The sequence below is a fragment of the Indicator indicator genome, chromosome 10 (genome assembly GCF_027791375.1).
Source record: "Indicator indicator isolate 239-I01 chromosome 10, UM_Iind_1.1, whole genome shotgun sequence".
Taxonomy (NCBI): Eukaryota; Metazoa; Chordata; class Aves; order Piciformes; family Indicatoridae; genus Indicator; species Indicator indicator.
The window spans coordinates 21,170,433-21,190,835 of record NC_072019.1 but is presented as its reverse complement, the minus strand read 5'-3'; the positions used below and the strand labels follow the sequence as shown (position 1 = coordinate 21,190,835).

At 45.1% G+C, this 20,403-nt stretch overlaps 1 protein-coding gene across 4 annotated transcripts in view; it reads right to left on the bottom strand.

Annotated features, from left to right (window-relative positions):
* Nucleotides 1–568: 568 nt before the first annotated feature.
* The window catches only part of RNF220 (ring finger protein 220), a 221,510-nt gene continuing 201,675 nt past the window's right edge, over nucleotides 569–20,403 (bottom strand). For all 4 annotated transcript variants that reach the window (XM_054384174.1, XM_054384175.1, XM_054384176.1 and 1 more), the window contains 3 exons: nucleotides 11,153–11,261; nucleotides 9,953–10,027; nucleotides 569–932 (listed from right to left, as the gene is read on the bottom strand). In XM_054384174.1, the coding sequence (XP_054240149.1) occupies nucleotides 861–932; nucleotides 9,953–10,027; nucleotides 11,153–11,261 (256 nt within the window). In that variant the 3' untranslated portion in view covers nucleotides 569–860. The remainder of the gene's footprint in view (nucleotides 933–9,952; nucleotides 10,028–11,152; nucleotides 11,262–20,403) is intronic.

Here is a 20,403-nt window from a genome sequence, read left to right as displayed (position 1 = left end):
CTAAAAGCTGTTAACTTCATATCTGAATGAGGAAATATACACCACAGAACATTAAACCATTTATATTATATATATGTATATATATACTTTTTTTTTTTTAAACTAATGACTTTAATGCCAAAACTTTGCTGAACCAAGAAAAATATGGGTTTAATGTTCTCTGCTCATTTTCTTTTTTCTTCTTTAAAAAAAATACAACCCAAAAAAAAAAAAGAAAAAAGAAGGGAAACTTATTAGTATGTAATGTTTGAGTCTATCCCATTTATACACAACATTGTAAACATATATAATCTATATTACATGTGCTTCATTTCTGCCTGGGTGTGGTTTTCTCTCTTTTTTTTTTCTTTTTTTTTTTCTTTAAACCTTTTTTATCACTAGAACACCACAAAAAACCAAAACAGAGCCAAACCAAAAAACGAACCAAAACAAATAAGAACAAAACAAAAAAACCCCAACTGAACAAAGGACACAAGTTACAGGTTATTTAACATCTTGATGTCAAGGGTCCCTTCCCCAGTCTCCTGTGTCCAAAAGAGTGCTCATGAGCCATCCACGACTCAAAGCCAGCTCCAGGGAATGGGTGGGTGGGGAATACTGGTTTTAAAAAAGGGGGTGTCACAACAAAGGGTTTGGTTTTGCCCGCTGCAGATGCTGAAGGAGGTCTCAACATGCGGGACCTGGGAGTCGAGGCTCCCCGCTGCTCCTGTATCCTCAAGTCCATGTCTGGAGTCTCTGGTTTGTTTTCTCTTTACATTTTAAAACGTCTTTTTTTTTTTGTTGCTGTTGCTGTCGTTCTTCTCCCCCTGGGTGTGATGAGCTGAGCCAAGTAGCTGCATCCTGCCCTCCTGCTGGGTCCTTCATAAGTAGATGCGCCGAAGGTCTCCGGGAGATGTGATGGTGTTACACTGGGGACAGAGCTTCTTGGCACCCTGCAATCAGCAGAGGAGATGAACAGTGTGAGAGAGTGAAGGAGAACAACCTAGATGATCCTGCCCCTGGCCTAGGATCTCAGAGAGAAGCACAGGAGCTGGGACAGCAAGGACACCTCCCTTCCCCACCAGGCTGGGCCATGCCCTCCTCACAGTAGGCACAAGCTGTAAGAAGGAAGAGCCCCAACACTTTTTCCTGCCTCCCCTGCAAGCCCCTTGTTCCACTCCACTCCTTGGAATGAGGCAGCTGGGCAGGTAGGAGCTGTGCAAGACACTGAAACCCAGAGCAAAGATGTGTCACCAAACTCAGCAGCTCTAGGGAGAGGAGTCTTCAGATGGACTGACCTGACTTCCCTGTCCTGCTGTGTTGTCACCACTGGCTGCCAGGCAGATCTGTTTCCTTCTGCCTTCCTGGCTCACCTGCAGTGCTCAGTGAACCAGTTCAGGTCACTGAGGAAGCAGAAAACCAACACAGCTAGAATTAAGCACAACTTTCAAGTGGGATGACTGAACTGATGCACAGTGGGGTTGGACCGCTCCTTACAGGGAAACCTGCCAGGGGACTGCCTCAGCTATCCTGCAAAAGTCCCCCAGCTGCTGGCATGAAGAAAACCTCTGTCCTGTCCCTCCCCAGCTCTCAGGGATGCTGTGGAGATGAATCTGTTCTGCCGAGGTGAGCTGAAACCAGCAAACTGTGATGTGAGCTGGGGCGAGGTAATGGGTGGCCGACAGGAACACTACATGAAATAAAACAAGGGCTGATGTACCATCTGTCACCAAGCCTGACAGCAAGAGGGTGTTAATAAGCCTCAGAATCGGGGTCAACCTGAGCTGGTCATCATTAGATTGGCAACTGTGACAGACAGCTGATGGGAAAAATGACAGAAAGATGGCTCTGCTGCGAGGCAGCCTCCTGATACAGCCCCAGCAGTGCAGGGAATCAGGACACCCTGGCTTGCAACACTGAGTGCAGCCTCCCACTGCACAGGACTAAGGCAGGCTCTGTCCCAGTACCCCGAGGTTCACACACTGCTGTCAGAGAGGCTGTTCCTGCAGCTAACCCAGCGCCCAGCCTGATGAGCAAGCTGAGAGGGATGCAGGATGCCAGTGAGAGCCTGGTGGCTTGCGTGGGGCTTCCTGGCAGAACCGAAGCCCTGTGGTTCAGCAGTACTGCTGCTCTCCCCTAGCAGAGCTCATTTCAGTACCTGCAGCAGTGCAGTAGCTTCCAGGCCAGGACCGTGACCTGCCACACTGCTGCAGTACTGCTGCCTGCATTTGGGTACGTTATAGCAGAGGAGCTGGCACTGCTGCTCACAAAAGGCAAGCGTCCTCATATGACAACACCTGCAGAGACACGACAGGGGCTTTCTCGCCTGGAGGTTCCTTACACTAAGAAGAATTTGGAGGAAAGAGCCATAGGTACAGAAAATTTACATGGGTGCAAGTCATTCACAAGTAAGGACACAACTCCAAACAAGTGCTGCTCTGCAGTATTGAGTAGTACCAAAAAACCACTGCAGACCAGCCTTGAACCAGCTCCCTCCCTGCTCCCAGTGCACATTATTCCTGGCAGAATGGACTTTGCACGCTTGCTGAGTGTTGGACTTCTGAGCAATTAGGCTTTCATTTGATGCTGGCAGTTGAGCTGCTGCACTGGCATCTGAGATTTAGAACAGCCACACACAAAGCCCTGTTGAACATGAGTTGAATGAAACTCAGACACCCAAGACATCTTGGGAATCTCTCTTAGGATGAGTGACAGATTAGCAGAGGGAGAGACCACTGGTGGGCTGGATGGTGCACCTAGCTCTGGTGCCGATGCCTGTTTGGGACTTTATTCCCTGTCTAACAACTGTGCCTGTTCAGATTGTCAGCATTCTGGGGCTGGGACTGGACTGCCTCCCTATGCCTGTGTAACACACTGGGAAGAATAAGCACAAACCACACCTGGAAGGAAAGATTTAAAATCCTGATGAAATCAGAGGCCAACCACACCAGGCTCTGTTGATAGAACATGCCCCTTCACTTGTCCTTAAGAACAGAGCTCTGGTTCTCCAGCCTCAGAAAAGGGCAAGCTCTAACCCTGTATGTCCCAGTAAAAACTTTTTGCAGCTGCTGCAACAAGCGGGAGAGAAAAATGTAACCATGTACCCCTTCTGACACCTTTAAAGGCATTGTAGGCTGGGCTACACAGCAGCACTTCAAGGAGGGGCTTACTAATCTGGACATTAATGTCACAGAACAACCTGTTTCAGCTGAGTCCCTGCTGAGGCCTGCATTGCCAGGCAGTTATCTGGACCTTAAAGGTGCCTGTGGCATCTGACTGGCTGAGAAATTAATTCATAGAGTGTTGTCAAAGGGGCAGCAGTTGGCAGCTGCCCACTCAAGCTTTCCCGTGTGCCCTGACAAGCAGAAGAGAACATGCATGGGGACTCAAAAGCATTCCAGATGTGACTACTGCACACATCTGTGTTCATGTTCTCTTTCTCAGGATGGGCACAGCTCACAGGCAAATGGCCTGGAGTTTCTAGCTCTGTACAAGGCACCAAGGAGAGGCGTCTTCTGCAGAACCAGTCGTCTGACCCATCAAATGCCTCAGTCTGCCTTCAGTTTGGGGTGAAACATGAAGAAAAGTGCTTACTGCCACCTAAACACATGCCTCTGCTATTCCTCAGCACTCCTGTAAAGCACTCCAGCAGTCATTTTCTTTTAGCTCTGCTGATGTTGGAGATGTCTGGCTGTACGTGGGCGTGGAGGCACACTGAACCCTCTCAAGTTCATTTTTGCCAAAGCAAACCTCAGCTGCTGCCATCCACTGTCTTGTATCCTGTGCCCTGTTCTGGGATTTGGAGGTAGAGTTGAGAGAGCTGCAGGCCCTTAGCAAGGGCAGCTCCCTAACAGACTTGATAGCTCAATGTGGGAAGGACAGATTCCCAGCCTAGGTCTCTCCAAAGGGTGTCAGGTGCACACTATTAAGCATAACTCCTCTGCACACAGCCCACAGGATGGCAGAACAAGCCTGATTAAACTGCCTGCAGCTTTGCTCCTCTCTTCTGTGGAAAAAGCAGGGTCAGGTATGCAGTTCTTTCAAACCACAAGGAAATGGAAGATGGGTGGATTTACCCTGCCCCACCACGGGATCTCTGTCCCAGAAATCTGCTTTCTGTACCACCTGCTGATAGCTTTAGAAGGGTCTGCTCTCCCCACCTAAGGCTAAGAGCTGCACATGGACAGCCAGGGCCAAGTTTTCACGTAGCTTGACCCTTTTCCTGCAAAAGCTACATGACCACAGACTGATTTAATGCAGTGGTGGACATTGCTTCACCTGCATTTGGGAAGGGCAGCTGATCTGAAGCTTGGGTGCACTGGAGGGAACAGCAGCATCCTAGAGACCTTCATCAGGCTGGCCTGAGTGCTGCACAGGCTGACTGCGTGTCACAGACCGGGCCCAGGTCTCTGGGTCTCCCTAGCACTTATACTCAGTATTAAACAGTTCAAGCAAAAATAATGACTTTGGACCCTTGAGGCAGCCTTTTTCTTTTTTTTTTTTTTTTATTAAATAAAACTGTCATCCTCTGCACACATCAGCATCACAACTAACTCCTGATTTTTTTTTTTTTTAGATTGAAATTGCTGAGAACCTTACTCCTTACCTCTGACTTTTCGACATAGGTGTACAACATCTACGGGCACTAGAATGTATGCTCTCCCCTCTTGTAGGGAGGCACATGAGCTTGTACACACACACATGCTGGCACAGGCAGAATGAGAAAGCTTTTGCTCTCCCACTACTCACCTGCCAGCTGGGGTTACTAAACTTTTCCCTTGAAATAAAAATGCTGTGGAATAATAAGTCCCACCTGTCGGCCATTTCTTTCTTGCTGTTTTTTTTCCAGGTCCTTCTGCTCCTTTCATCATAGCTTCATGGAAAAGCCTTGATCTGTTATAGCTATGTGTGCTAGAGTAAAGGCCACCTCAGCTTTTCCATTATAAACCCCAGTTTTGAGGGGTTTATAAAACTCTGCTGCACAAAGTTTGCTCCAGGGCTGTTACAAAGCAAAGAAAAGGGGTTGGAACCAGGATGGAGTTTATTTTTTCTCCTCCTTTCTTAATTAAAATTTGGCAAGTGATTGATCCACAATACAGGCTAATCACTTGGGGTAGTAGTTTGAAAAATACATTAAAGAGAGCTGAGATGTTGAGAAGTCATTAGGGCTCACATGGTGCCAGGAAGGATTGGATTTTTTGTCTTAAAGTTGCCTCTTAAAAAAAAAATGGCATGACGCCTGCTATAAATTGGCTAAAGCAAGAAAACTCAAAAGGAAGGATTTAGGCACTTCCTGCTGTCCTGTGGGTCTAAAAATGGGCAATTTCCAAACAGAACATGCTAGCAGGCACAGAGAATAGAGAGAGACACACACACAGAGCAACTTTGCCTACACAGTGTCTCTGTGTCAAACCTGGGCTCAAAGCTTGCCTATTTTATAGGAAAGAAAACCAAAGTCAAGAGATGACAGGAAGGACCCAAACCAAGAGCCAGCTTCTGACAGGAGAGGAATTGAACTCCAAGATCCAGTTCTCAATAAAGGTGACAGCCCCCTCTCCCACCCATGTCTCTACTTGAAGTGGTGGCTTCTCTGTAACCGCTAATTCCTAGAGAAGCAGCCATTTCCTCACTGCTGTTGTGGGGTAGCAGAATTAAAGCCATCAGGAAAGCTTCCCTCAAGGCTGGAGCTCACCCCCATGGGTTGTTGGAAGCCATAACTTTAATATATTAATAAATAACTGCACAACCTCATGGCAGATAAGGACACCATGAAGGATCAAGTGCAGCATCCTCCATGCAGCTGTTGACTCAGGAGGTCCCCATGCTGCTGAAAGCACTAAGGAATTGCCTGAAAGGATTCTTCTGTATCTTCACTGTTTCTTACAAAAATACTTCAGCTTGCATGGGATACATGGTATTAGAGAAAGCAACAAGGATAAGAATGTACTAGGGTAATTTACCAAAGATGTGTCAGCTGCAGAGCATACCTATCTATTGATGGATCCCCCTGGAACCACGTTCTGTGAAGAAAGCTTTTTAGAAGTGATTTTTTTAGTCCTCTTGCAGTTCTTTGCAAGTAAGCCCAGGACAAGCAAGCACAAGCCTACGGTCAGCAAATACATGCAGGAAATGCTGGATCTGGCTGTACAGGTGATGGGGAAAGCCCAGCAAACTACACCTACTCAAGTAAACCTGCTCTTTCAGCCCCTGCATCCACCAACAGCTCCATCACTGGCACACAGCAGCCTGACTTGGCTTTTAACTCCGTTTACTTCATAAGGAAGGATATGAGAGTTTGGGAGATCAAAGAGCTCAGAGGCATGTCAAGAACTCACCAATGCATTCCCCCAGAAAGATCACCTTAATTACTGCTGATGGACGTGCATCAAGCCTGTTCCTCCAAACCACCAAGGATGGAGGCTCCAAACCTCCACAGCAAAGCACTGCAGTAGGTTGCCAATATCTATTGTCAGAGCACTCTTCTCAGGAGAAGGAAAATATGAATCTCACCCACTAGCCGCTGTAGTCCCCCTTGGTTAATAGGGAAGGATAGAAAAGGGGCAGACAAACCTCATCCCAAGGGAGATTCATCCCTTATCACCTGGCGAGAATCAGCGCTGCAAGTCCAACAACCAGCTGAGGACAGACACCCACCAGGAGGATGATGGACATTGAGGGAAATGAACCCCAGCCTACCTCCTGCTGCTCAGACTAAGCTTCCCTCCTCCAACACCATTTCCACTCCTGTCTGAAGAACCTGCATGTGTTTTCAGGGATTTTCAAAGGCATTGCACAAAGTCACTCTAGGCTCATGTCCCAGTTTCTGCATGAAGTGCAGATATCAACTAGCTCTCTGCATGCAGGATGGATGATTGAAAAATGTCACTGTGTTGGGTGCCTCAGGCAACCAGCAAGTAGGGAGTAGCAAGCGACTAGTAGACAAAGCCAGATGACCAAACAGCTAATACGATTTCCTGGGAACCCAGGCACGATCATATGGCATCAAGCAACATATTCTTGTACCTCTTTCCCATCTTCATTCCTATTGTGCCTACAACTACATAGCTGCTCACCACATATAGTGCACATTTAGCCTGTGGCCTCTAAACCACAGCCCTCAGGCAGACTGATTATGTTCACAAAGTAAGTGGAAAGAGAGAAACCTGCTCAACTCATCATGTCCTGATGATGGGTGAAGGGACAGTTTCTCTCTTTCTTCACAGTCACCCTGAGGAGGACCATCTAAGCAAGCAGCTTCTATTGGCACTGAGGCAGTGGCTAACTCAGCAAGCACCATGATCTTGATTTTCTTTATAATTTGGAATGCAACATCAAGATCCAGAAGTCCAAAAAATTTATTTTCAGAAAGGCTAAGTGCTTGAAAGAGCCAATCCTCATCAGTGCCCAAGACACCACCAAAGTCACAGGATAATAGAGATGCTCAGATCATTGCAGCATCATATCCTAGAAAATGTGGAAACCTTAAACCTATTAAAAACCACTTCACCTCCTCTGGCCTGTAGACAGATGTGAGCATCAAATTTCACCCTGTCTTCAATACCCTGCAGAGGTTTAGAAGTGCTCCCAGGCACTCTGAGCCTTCATTCCAGGGTCTTGTTCAATACACAGTCCTCCCTCCCTCTCTGTCAGACACACTCACGCTCTAATTTAATATTAGATCTTGGTTGGGCACATAAACCACAGGCACACAGGAGAAAGGGGACTTTTCACCAGCAGGGATGGCAGATCTCCAGAATGTTCAAAAGGGGCCGGAAGCCTGACACAACCCCCTTGCACCAACTCCTATTAACTCCAACAAATTGTTTATTGCACAACAGAAGAAAAATGCTGCCCCTTTCCCCCAGCCAAGTCTTTCCATGTGTGCTGCACGCGCAGGCTCCCTGCTCCCGGCCCCGCTGGGGAGCCAGCTTTATATCCAGGGAAAGGTAACAGCAGCCATTATTACACACACTATCCCACAGCTCCTTGCTTGTTAAAAAAAACAAGAGTCTCTTTTGTGCCCGAAATAAAAGGAGATACCTTAATTAGAACAATGCAGGTTGGTGAGCATTAAACACTGAGCCCAGCTGCTGTATGCCATTAAATTCATAAAAAAGGAGGGGGGAAGGAGGGCAGTCTTAACGAGATTACACACATTGACTTTGATCAAGACACAAAAGCACCAAGGCGTTCCAGGGTTTTTATTGCTGTCTTCGGGCTACATTTTAATGGTTACATTAGAAACATGCGAACACAGGCTGGGAGATTTTTTTGAGACGGGAGAGGGAGTGCAAGCATGCCTTGTGAAAAGGCCTGGTTTAATAAATTGGGGGCTGCAGGGAGAGGCTAGGACTGGGGAACACATGAGTAGTCACTTATTAATTGCTTCCCCTATGCAAGTGCCAAGTCCTAATATGATGCTTTGCTGGACTATTCCCATCCCGCCTGCACGGCCGGCAGAAGAGCCAAGTCCAGACAGCACACAGCCAGCTCCATCCCCACCTTCCTCATGGGTGACAAGGAAGAGGGGAGATGGCTCTGCCTCTGCAAGGGTAAATGCTAGCCCCTGAGCACTTGAAGGTGGGGGCTTCCCCATTCTCATGAGCAGCCCTGACTGCTGTACATGAAACAAAGAGGCCTGACTGAAGTTGAACTAAGTTGCCGCTGAGCCTATGAACAGCCTGAAATCCGTGCCACAGATTTAGAAGATGACTTGAGGCTGCTGGGAAGAGGAGAGGACAAAGACTTCAGAGTAAAGAAAGTTAAAAAGAAATTAGTGTTTCATCCTCTGCTTGCAGCACCTCTGAAGAACAAGATTACTCTCTGCTTAGAAAAGGTGACAGAGCACACATTCATCCAAACACCTCACAGCTACATACCCACATATGTGTCTTTTATAACATGCTGCTGAAATGTGTACCAAAGCTTGTATAATCTAAATAGTGACAGGGTGTAGCTAAAGAGCTATAAAATACAGCCCAAGGGACAGCCAAGTTATTGAGTTGCTATTAGTACTCAAGCCCACAGGCGCTTCACCGTATTGGTAACTTTTCTTGGACAAGACTTTTAAAAGGCAGGATTTAAAGGAACACGATCAGCTCTATCATAATTCCAAACACACAACATGTTCTATAAAGTAGATTCTGTAATGTCCCACAGGAATAGTTTTTAGGACTGGTATTCCCTTACATTTTTTGCAACCCAACACGGTATCATCTAGCTAACAGCACAACTAGAAAGCACAACCAACTAGTTTCTACTCCCCAGCCTGAGCAAAATGAAAGCTTAAAAATCAGCTGCATGGGGGACATTAAAAGGTAATTATAAACTCCACAGTTTTAACACAGGAAAGGAAAGACTTTATTTAATAACACCTTAAATTTTAACCCGATGTCCTTTAATACCTGTATAAATGACTACTGCACTGGGTGCCCAATTCAGTGTTCAAGGTAGTCCCCAATCTTCCAAACAGAATGGCATATGCCTGAAAACTACACAGTGCTATTTCAAATAACCAGAAAATTACAGATTCATATTCACAAAAGCTCCTTTCCATATCCTCTGCCCTGAAGATGATTCCCTTTGCTTCAGGGGAATATTAAGTTTCTCAGAAGCTACTTATTCCACAAAATCTCAGCGGATTTGACCTCCATTCTCATAGCTTTACCTCTCTGCATGGATGCCCCACAAGAAATTACTGTAAGGCAGAGTTGTCCCTTACAGTCCCCATGGCAGCAGGGAAGAAAGCAAGGGGCAGGACTGCACTTTGGTCATGATGACTCATGTGAAAACTCACTCAGGACAAAGCTAGAGTAGAGTGTTAAGCAGCAAGGCTTGGGAAGTCTGCATGCACAGCACTCAGATTGTTTAAAATAAAGCAAAAAGCACCTTTCCCTGTAGTGATTTAAAATAAAGTATCTCACAAGAGAGGAAAAAGCCTACAAGTCAACAAGAAAGTAGCCAAGAGCCTCACCAGAGTCCGCAGCCAGCATTCTTCACAGTGCACATGCCAGCACTGAATGGAAGTCAGGGGCATTGTGTAGGAGTCCTGAGGAGAAGCAGCAAACAGTTTATTTCCACAGCAGGGATTTATTGATTCTTTGCTTCCAACCCCACAACAAAACCTTTCTTTGTGGGTAACATCTCCTTGTGTTTTGTGTTAAAAAACTCTTGCGTACTATCTAAGTTCGTATTTTTGCAATGTTCGTGTAGTAGAGGCAGAAAGTCTCCCACAGTCCATTTTCCTGGCTTTCCAGAACTCCTGTTGGAAGCCCATAATCCACTCAAGTGGTGACCTGGCTCAGCACAGTTATCGCAAGAGCATCTGAAGTTGCTGTGGCCACCTGCTATTATTCTCATCAGAAAGGTCACCAGATCATACAAAAACCAGAGTTGGGGTAAGATTAACCCTTATCACAACTCTTAGCTCTGCAGGAACAGCTTAACTACATCTCAGGAATGCTGCTGCTATTCCAGAAGACATACCTCCTCCTGAGCATTTTCTATCACTGCTAATAAACCTCTGGAAACCAGCAGCAAGTTGTTATCCCTTCTGTAGGATGAGAGATGGGGGCTGCCCTCCCATACCTACCAGCTGTGAGCTAGGAGAGAGAGCGAGTGTCATGCATTAAGCTGAAGTTGGAGAGTGAGCCCTCAACTAAGCAGAATTTTCTCCTGCTATCAGCAGAATAAACACCTAACAGGAGATGCAGAGCTTTGCAGGCTCAGACCACCAGAGGGAGCTGCTGCCCTTCTTTAAGAAGGCCACAGCACCACCACAGAACAAGGACATGGACAACTTTTAAATCTTGGGCGACATTCTTGTGCACAAATTATACAGAGGGTCTCAGATCACAGCTTCTGCCCTCTCCTATGTATGTAAATCTGCACAGGATGCTGGCAGCTGAGAGTCTTCTAGAGGAAGGCTGAAAGCCTTCCAAAGTTTGGGCTTTTTTGCCCATGATAGAGGGACAGCTACAAAAACTTGTGGAACCATGTAGCGCACACCGAAATTCCAATTGTTAAGAGCATCTTCATTTAGAAGGCTAATTGGTGTTTAGGGACAAAGATGAGTTCCCCCACTTCACCTGAAAAAGGAGAAAAGCTTCTCCTCTCCTCAGCAAAGATAACCAAGACATTTCTGATTCATTACCACAAGTGGAGTGATACTCACCATGCAAATGAGACATTTATAGCGGTCCCCACGGGAAAGCTGCCTCTCTAACTCACGGACACGAGCCTTTAACGCTTCAAATGTTGTCACTGCAGAGTCTTCTGTAATTCTGCAAAAGATGATGGAGAATGAGCACCACTGAGCACACAAGATTATTAAGAGTCTGGGGGGAAAGCGCATTCCAAAACAGGTACTGCACATGAGATAGCAACATTTGAACTAATACATCCAGCTTGGGGTAAAGGAGAATTCCTAAAAAGGCCCGTGTGAATTCTTTGATGTGTCCTCCTAAACATTTCCAAACATATCCTGACAGAACACAACAGGGCTGGGGTTGCCAGCTTTGTACAGAGCAAGTTTACATAACTTGCACTTTGGACAAGGTTCTGTATGTTGCTCTAAAGCTGGTGAGAAAACTTTCTGTGGGCAATAGAAGCCCTTACAGAATGGGGGTCTTTGCTTGCCATCAACCTAGTGAAACACAAAACCAGCTCATTCCAGAGGATCAACACAGTGCTTTTATATTAAGGAAACCTAGCTTTTTGAGTTCTCATACTGAAAAAAAGGAGAAACCAAAAGCAATGGATGCTGTGCCAACAGGGTGGCTATAAAAGTGGCTTTACAAGCTCTGCTTTCCCATTTCCTAGGGTCATTTTTGATGGGCAGCATTATCTCTTTTGTCACAGAGGTGCTGTGCTGAGGGTAGGTAAGTGGTTCTGTAAGGTTTCATGGTTCTGCAAGGCCGGTGAAAAGAGCAACTTGCCAGCCTAAAAGCAAGGGCAGACAGCAACGCTTAGAAAATGAGATGCAGGAGCATTACAGGCAAGGATGTGTCACTCCAGCATGCTACAAAATCTGATTTCTACACACTGCAGACATTGGGAGGGGCCCTCAAACATTCCCCAGAAAAGGTTTAGAGTATTGCATTGAGATTAAGGCTTTCACTTCTGTGAAAAAACAAAACAAGCCAGTAATTTTTACATGTCAGTGAATTTCAGACCTGTCTGAGCAGACTCCAGCTCAGAAGAACAGTGAGAGCGCCTTGCCACCAGAAGCTGTATCAATCACAAACAACATAACCCACAGTTGTACCTACATGTTGTACCTTTTCAGAGGATAATTCATCAACAGGTGGCTAAAAGATGGATTTAGTGGAATTACCACAACCAATAAAGTGAGCTGCAATCTCAGCACTCCCACTGCATGCACAAGCTTGCTCCTTTGTTCGTTAGTCACTTGTCACTCCCAGCACACAGGGAAGGACCTGAGGTACCTCCCATGAGGTGATTCTGATGGCTTTTCTCAGGGCTCTGGAAACACAGCTAGTCAAAACGATCCTGAGTGATTTTTCTAATTATAACATTTCAGAAGAAACTGGAGCTGCAAGAGTCCATGTAGCTAAGTACCAGTGTTCTAAAGCTTCCCCAACTTCCCTCCTACCTTTGTACAGATCAGACACTCTCTACAAGAGCTAACCCAGGAGAGACCTTCATCAGAAAGAGATTCATTGCAAATTGCAGTTGCAACGAAATGGCAACTATTTTAAGACTGCAAAAAAGGCAAAGAAATAGACATGTCCCATGGCAGCCTAGTGGGTGAGGATTGCCTGGGGACAAGGACACTGCAGATTCAAGTCTTAGTATCAATAAATAGTCTCTGGAGCAAAATGAAACAATTTCAATAATTCAATAATTGCTCCCCAATGTGAAATACCCAACTTGTTCCTACTCATTGGTAGAAACTATTATTGTATTTCAGCTTGGGATCTCACCTTCAAGGAAGAGATGTTGATGTTCTCAAAGAAAGTCTAGAAAGGTGTTATTTTGTCCAAGGAAGAAAGAGAATTATTTATTTATAGCTTGAAGAGAATTGCTGGATGAAAAAATTGTTTCCCTTCCAGTCTGGCCCCCAACAAGCTGATGTTGGATGAAAGCTGCCGTTCCAGTTTGACTTTCTGGAATCTATTTCTCCTTCCTTCATGCATAAAGGCACTGGAGTGTAAAGGCAGTGAGTGTGGCTCCTGCCTAAAGCGGGTGGCAAGCAGAACCTCAGCTCCTGCGTCCTGATTCAGAGGAGGGCAGGCTACTCAGCAAGGAAAGGGAAAAGTTGATTCCTTGAGCAGATCAAAGCAAAGGTCAATTCATCCCCAGTCCCAGCCCAATAACAGTCAAAGCATGAAAAGGGAAAATTTGCCACTGCAAGAACTAGAGGAGATAGAAAATGGTTTGTTTATAGAAGTCTAAATGGCTGACCCCCATCGGCCAATTTCGGAAAGTCTCTGAGATAATCGCACCTGTCCAGTAATAAACGAATGAATCAGAAAAGGAGGCTGAATGGAGGTATAAGCAATAATGCTCAGAGGCTGCCTGATACAATGGGCAATCAATAGGAGGGCTGTAGATCAGGGTGCTAGTTAGCTGGAAAATTACCGCATCGCTGCGTGCGTCACGCTGTAGGGAACCTGGACAATCAATGTGGGAGGTATTGATTTAGTTATTATCACTTCATACGCTCCAGACATTGTTAAATATACATTTATTAACAAGACTGGGGTGCATTGGTACGAGAGGGAGCTTTAGCCACTGGAGTATCTCCCAGTGCTGATCAAAGCTTAGCTGTGACAGACTTTAAACTCTATGTTCTCTCTGCCAAGCGTGCTCTCAGGACAGATCCTGACGCACGGCGCGGTGCCGAAGAGGCAGCTCCTATCTCACAGGAGAGAGGTTTTGGCCACGATCAAGTATTTTGCACTTGAGGTTTCAGGAAAGCCTGCGGAGTAGCAGCAACCAGGGACGTGACGGCCAAGGGTCATCTCAAAGTGAGCGATAATTGCACGGTTGCTTCCAAAAAGCCAGAGGAAATGAGGTCAAGGGAAATAGGGAGAACATTAGTAAATAAAGGAAACTGGAACTACCTCCAGGGATGGAATAAAGACAAGAGTCACTTCCCATGTGTCTGACTCCCGTGGAGCCAGCACACTTGGGACACATGCCATTCCATTTAGTGATATTTTACCGTCAACCTGCAGCTTGTATCCTAAAGATAAGCATCGCTTAGGAGCAACTCTTCCTGCAGCAGCAATCTTGGGAACTCCCTCAGGCTTCCCTCTTGCGTGCACACCCTGCATGTGCTTGCCTGGACACACTGGGAGCAGCTTAGGCAGTACTTTTACAGGGTAACACTGGGGTGGAACAAGGGTCAGAAAGCCAAGCTTCATGGACAGGGCAAGGCTGTGTACAAGTTACCTTGCCAAGGGAGGCAGAGGGAATTACAGGGAAGAAGGAACTGGCTTCCACAGCTCTGCTTTTGCCTTGACCTCATGCTGGGTGTAGGAGGACTCTATCAACAATTTTGTGCCTTACTGCTCTGATTTGACGTGTTTGGATAATGTCATTTATCAGCCTCTAGAGAGATCTGCTGGGCACAACTGCTGCCAAGAGCAATGCCTTGAGCCCCACTGCTGGTGCCTCTCCAGTCATGTAGGCACAAGTAGCCTCACTGCTACCTGAACTGGACATATCAAGAAGGCACATCCATGCTTTGCTCACTGTGGACTTACATCACCACAAACAGTGAACTCTGAGTGAGAGCAAAGACATGAAGGGAGGGCTCCTTGTGGAACCTAGTCTTGCACTTTGCTCTAGACTTTGCGGTTAGCTGTACAACAACTTAGCAGTCACAGTTGAGGATGCTGGGTATCAGGAAGCAAATCTGAGACTGGGTGGCAGTGGGGAATTGCTTTTAGTCTTCATGCCCATTGCGTGTCTTTCTACTGTCTGTAGAATTTTTCCCTGTGCACTGAAAAGAAGAACAAACTTTCCTTCTCTGAGCAAAACCTTCCTCTGATCAAGTAAATGACCAGAAAAAGGGCACAAAAGCATCACAGAATAGGAAAAAGGACCTATCTGTAGCTTTCGGTTGTTACTCAGCAATCACCTCCTGGGAATTCTCCCCAGGGAATTGGCTGCTCCCCCTCTTTGCAAAAAAACTTTAACCCAAACACTGGTTATTTGTCAAACATTAGCATGCATGTGATCTTTGTTTCTCCAAATTAAATCAAGCAATTCCTACCCACTGTCCCAGTGGGCAATCACAAGCAATTCCGTTAATTAAATTATCTCTGATTCTGCAGCTCTGGAATCTCTCAATTGACTAAGTCTGTGCTTTATCATCAACAAAATGCTGGACCAAAAAGGAAACAAAAAAATGTTATGTCAAAGCGATTGGCTTCAGTTAACCCTTCCCAGCTGGATATTAAGAGTTGTTCAAGGAACTGTCGTACCAGAATGAGAGAGTGAGAGAGACATACTAGAGAGAGCAGCAGCAGCTGTTCACTTGTTTCCTTTCCATTGTACAGAAAAACACCCCAAACATCATACTACCACTGCATCCAGTATCCTGCTTATTTGAGAGCAACAGAAAGATGCAAACTGCTAGCTGCTGAAGAAGCAGAAAAACACCCCAAAGATCAGTAAGCCCCAGTGAATATTCCATCCTGTCGTACCCAGATCTCACCTGATGTACCCCACTGTTGAGGAGTTTCCATAAATCATTCCCATTTGGTTTATTTCTACTGGATATAATTTTTTCTTCCTTCATAAATGGCCACACTGTACACAGCATTCCATAAATTTTTACAATTTCGCTGTTTGTATGTACCTTGTAAAGAACGCTTAGCACTGATTAAATGCAACACCAATAAAATTTCATGGGCTGCTTTTGACACTTGATATTCTGACCTTCTTCTCTCTCCCACATACATTCATTTTTGTTTTCATATGCCTGTAAACACAGAGTGGCGGAGGGGAAAACGTACAGCACCACTGACAAGCCTGAGAGTGATGTCTTTATTTTTAAACAAAGCCTTTATCTTCCCATGTCAGAGGTGGAGAACCTGATCCCAGCAGAACATACATGCCGTTCTTCTGTGCTGAGGGCAGAGGTCAGGTCACCAGCAGCTTACATATCATAAATATTAGAAGGAGAGTAGTCAATGCTTTGAAGGCAGAGTCAAGCTAAAGAAAGATTCCAGGAGCAGAGAAATTGCTCCTGGCCATAGCCTAAATGGCCACAGATGACAATTATCATAACCAGTGCTATGCTGCAGAAGAGAAAGCCTGCTGCAATCCTTGCTTTGTGGATTTTGTAAGACTTGATGAAGTAATCCAAAAAATGACCCCAACATCAGTGCACAATCATTTGATTGCAAGCCTTCTTTCATAGCCAATTTATGTTTGGGTGAGAGGGCAACTTTCTCAGAGAAGAGACCGTGTTTTATTATCCTGTAACGTGCTGCACATAGCTGCTCTGATGCTGGTAGCAGTGTGGAACGGCAGAGCATAATGATGCTGCCTTGGCTCTCACTTGTATGTTGTCTTCAACACAACTCCCTTGCTATCAGAGTTTCAAACGCTTACTGAAAACAAGTAAGTTTCCTGGGATAAGAAGTGCTTCTGTTTTCAACCTGGTGGAAGAATCTGCCTCCTCTTTCAATTTAGCAAGCATCCCCTGCAGCAAATGCTGTCGCTAACAACATGGAGTTTATTTTGGTAGATGTGGGTGAGCAGTACTGAAGTCAGAAGGAGATACACAGACCTTTTGCACTCACTGAGTGCCAGAACACAGCATAACACCAAAGAAAGTTTGTTGATAACAACCAAAACACTTCAACTGATAAGTAAGTTTTTAAAAAGAAAAGTCACAGGTGGCTTTAAAGGAAACAGACTCAGCTCCAGCATTTTCAGTATGTTAAGTTTCTGAAAGAAACCTAGCTTTAGGCATTGGTGGCAGATTGACTGTGAATCACCCCTGAACACGCAGGCTACCAGACTGGCACAGTGCACTGCAATTCTATTTCACTACATGAGCTGGCTACAGCAGAAGGGACCAGATCCCTAGCAGTAGAAAACTGCTCTACTACAGCAAAGCTCTTTGCAGTAGGGTTGTGTCAAATCACACCAAGTGAAGTATAGAGCCTTGCTTCATGAGAGTGTCAGACCTAAAAGGAAATCTGTCAAGGCATCAGTGCTTCAGGAGCTGGCTTCCCCTTTATTTAGCTAAAACCCACATTTATTTTATTTGCTTTTTAGACTAACCTTCTTTAAAAAGGCTGACTCGTAATCCTGTAAAACATTGTCACATGTATTGAGGAAACTGGCAAGGATGCCAATTTATTGTCCTCTAGGAAAAAAACCCCAACCTCTCTTTCCTTGATTAATGTATGTTTTTGTATTGTAAGATATTAAAGAATGTTGCTTCACCTGTAATTATAGAGAATAGTTTATTTTGGCAAAGTGCCCTGGCTTCTGGTTGCCAAGTTATGAATAATGCAATGTTCCCCATTCTAATTTCCGTGTTCTAAGTTGTGAATTTGGAGCAGGGTGCATGCAAGGGCACACACACACACATACACAACGCGGAGGCTCTCTCAAGTCACAAGCGCCTCTATTTTATACTTGCTTGCACAACTTGTTAATACCAGCATCTGCTTGCCAAATTCAGAGTTTGCTTCTGACTAATTTCATCTTGATGCAAACCAAAAATGTTGCTTCTTTTTTTTTTTTTCCCCCCACAGAGGAATTATTTCTCTTACACTTGCATGCACCATCGCAATACCACTGAGGGGCGCTTACCGCTGCAAGAAGGCATTTTAAGCCGCATTTAGTAGAGACTTGGGTAAAGATTCCCTGAAGAATTTAATGACAGAAGAATTCATTATGCTTTCATATCTCCTCCGCCCCTGTAACACGGAACCCAACAATGTCTTTACAGAAGCGGGAAGTAAATTCAGGCACTGGCTCTTTCTCTCTCTCTGTTTTTTGGCTTGTGTTTTGCTGGGACACATGTGCCCAGCCCCAATCAAAACAGAGACAGATGGCATCGCTGATCATTCAGAATGGAAGGAGCCTGGGAGTCAGCATGTTTAGCTGCATTTGTAGGGCTGTGCAGTATCTGCTGGCCACTGGGACTGATTTAAAAAGGCAGCTACTGAAAGTCTGAGCTTGCGCCAAAATTTTAAATGTGCCATTTGAGCAATTATGGTTCGACATGAAAGCTGGGAGGAAGAATGCATGGGTCATTCTGATTTCGATTTAGAGACTAGGTCCCCTGTTCCAAAGAGAAAATAAATGCAATCCCACTGCTTTACTGGAGCAGCTCTGGCTATAAAGGAGAAAGCCATGCTACAGACAAGTATTTTTCTGCAGTAAGGTTTTGTTGAGGCACCACAGGCAGAAAATTATTCTCTAAACAAAGTTCCTAAACAGAAATAATTGCACATCTACTGTGCTAACATCCCAGTTCACTTATTAAAGGTATCCTTTATCCTACTAACCCTAAATACATTCCTAAGAGATCTGTGAAGGTGCATCATGGTCTCTATCTTAATATAAGTCAGGGCCACAAAAGGCAGGAAGCGGAAACAGAAAATGCAGCTCCTCCCCTGGTAAGGCACATGGGTAAGAGGTTCCAGCTTACTGAAACTTGCCTCCATCTATCCACATGCTATGACCAAGCTCTGTGTACAGCCAGTCAGGTATATTCTACTGCAAGACTCATGGCAGCTGCAACCTGTCATCTTACTGTGGCCTGGAGGTGGTCTGGGATTATTGGTAGCTTTGGCTGGATGATCAGGACACAAAATCGCAAAACTTCCCTGAAGTGAAAAAGGAATAGCAAATCCCTAGGGCTGAAAGGTATTCAGGAGGTTGCACATGCAGCCAAATCTTGCAGCCATCCTCTGTGCACAGTGAAATGCCTTCTAGTCCCATGGCCCGCATCCAAAGGGCTGAAATAAACAGGAAGTATCTATGCTACTACAACAGCACTTGGATTCAATCTGTAGCCTTTTAAGGGCTTTACTGCAGGTGTGATATGCTTTCCAGAACTTTCATTCATGACTGCTGATTGGAGGTACACACAGGCAGCGTGATAACACATCCTCCAGACAGCTTCCTACAACTGCTGCTGCTGCCCCAGAACTTTTACACTGTTGCTGTTTCCTTTACAGGGAAAGGATCAGAATTAGCATCATTTAAGGTAATCATGCCTTCAAAAAGAAACATGAGGCTATTAAAGGAGGCCACGGCACATTAGTATCCCATATCCAATTGCAGTACAAGTGCTGGAAGAGGAAACCCGCAATGCAGAGGAAGGACAGGTCAGAAGCTGGCTACCTGAGGGCAAAGCAGGACTGCTTATGCAACTGAGAGAGAAACAGTAGCTTTTTGCAGACAGAAACTGTCTAGAAGGAAGAAAGAAAGAAGTGAATGTAGAAATAGGATGAAGTGCCCACAATGGTGGGGAGAGAGCACAGTTAGGACTCATCGATGCTGAAATGAGAACAAAAAAATGAAAATCAACATGGCTATTAACTACGGTAATTACATTACTTGCTATTACACTGCTTCTGTAAAGGCAGTGCTGGGTTCTGTGTTACAGAGGCAAAGGAGATATGAAAGCACAATGAATTCTTCTGTCTTTAAACTCTCTGGGAAATCTTTACCAACCTCCAACTAAATGCAGCTTAACATGCCTTGCAGGGGTAAGCTCCCCTCAGTGGTACTTCAACTGTGCATGCAAGTGTAAGAGAAATAAAATAATTACTGACTCCACAAGTTCTCCCAGAAGTGTTTCAGTGAGAAGTAATGCAAACTGTTTTTTGGTTGGTTTTTTTTTTTTTTTTTAATACTTTTAGGTATTTATACCTACTAACGATAATCTAAGAAATACATAAACTACCAAGAGCTGTAATTACAATTATCCTGTTGTCATACAGCAGCTGGCACAGCACAAACACTTACTGAGTCCTGCCACAATAGTAAGTGCCAAAGAAAGCAGTAGCCCCATTAATGCCAGCACACAGACAGCCTGCACAGCCAGGACTGCCCTTCAACAGATGCACAAGAGCAACAGCAAACCAGCAGTGGATGGGGCACAACATGATCCCTTTTCTGCTCTTCAAAAGAACATTTCCACCCGAACAGGGAATGCATATAAGTAAAAATAATTGTTACTTTTCTCCTGAGAGAATCTGGGTACCATAACAACCCCAAGTCTCTCCCTCTTAATTCTTCCAGCGTAGGTAAGGGATGTGAATAAACAGTCACATCCTCTAAAGTATTTTCAGAAGGAACACTGCAGGATCTACAATGCTCCATCAGAGACGCTGTTAAACACAACAGGCTAATTTTAGCCATGAGTCCTCTATCTGACAAGCTGCTCACACATCTAAGGGCAGAATTCGTCTGCTA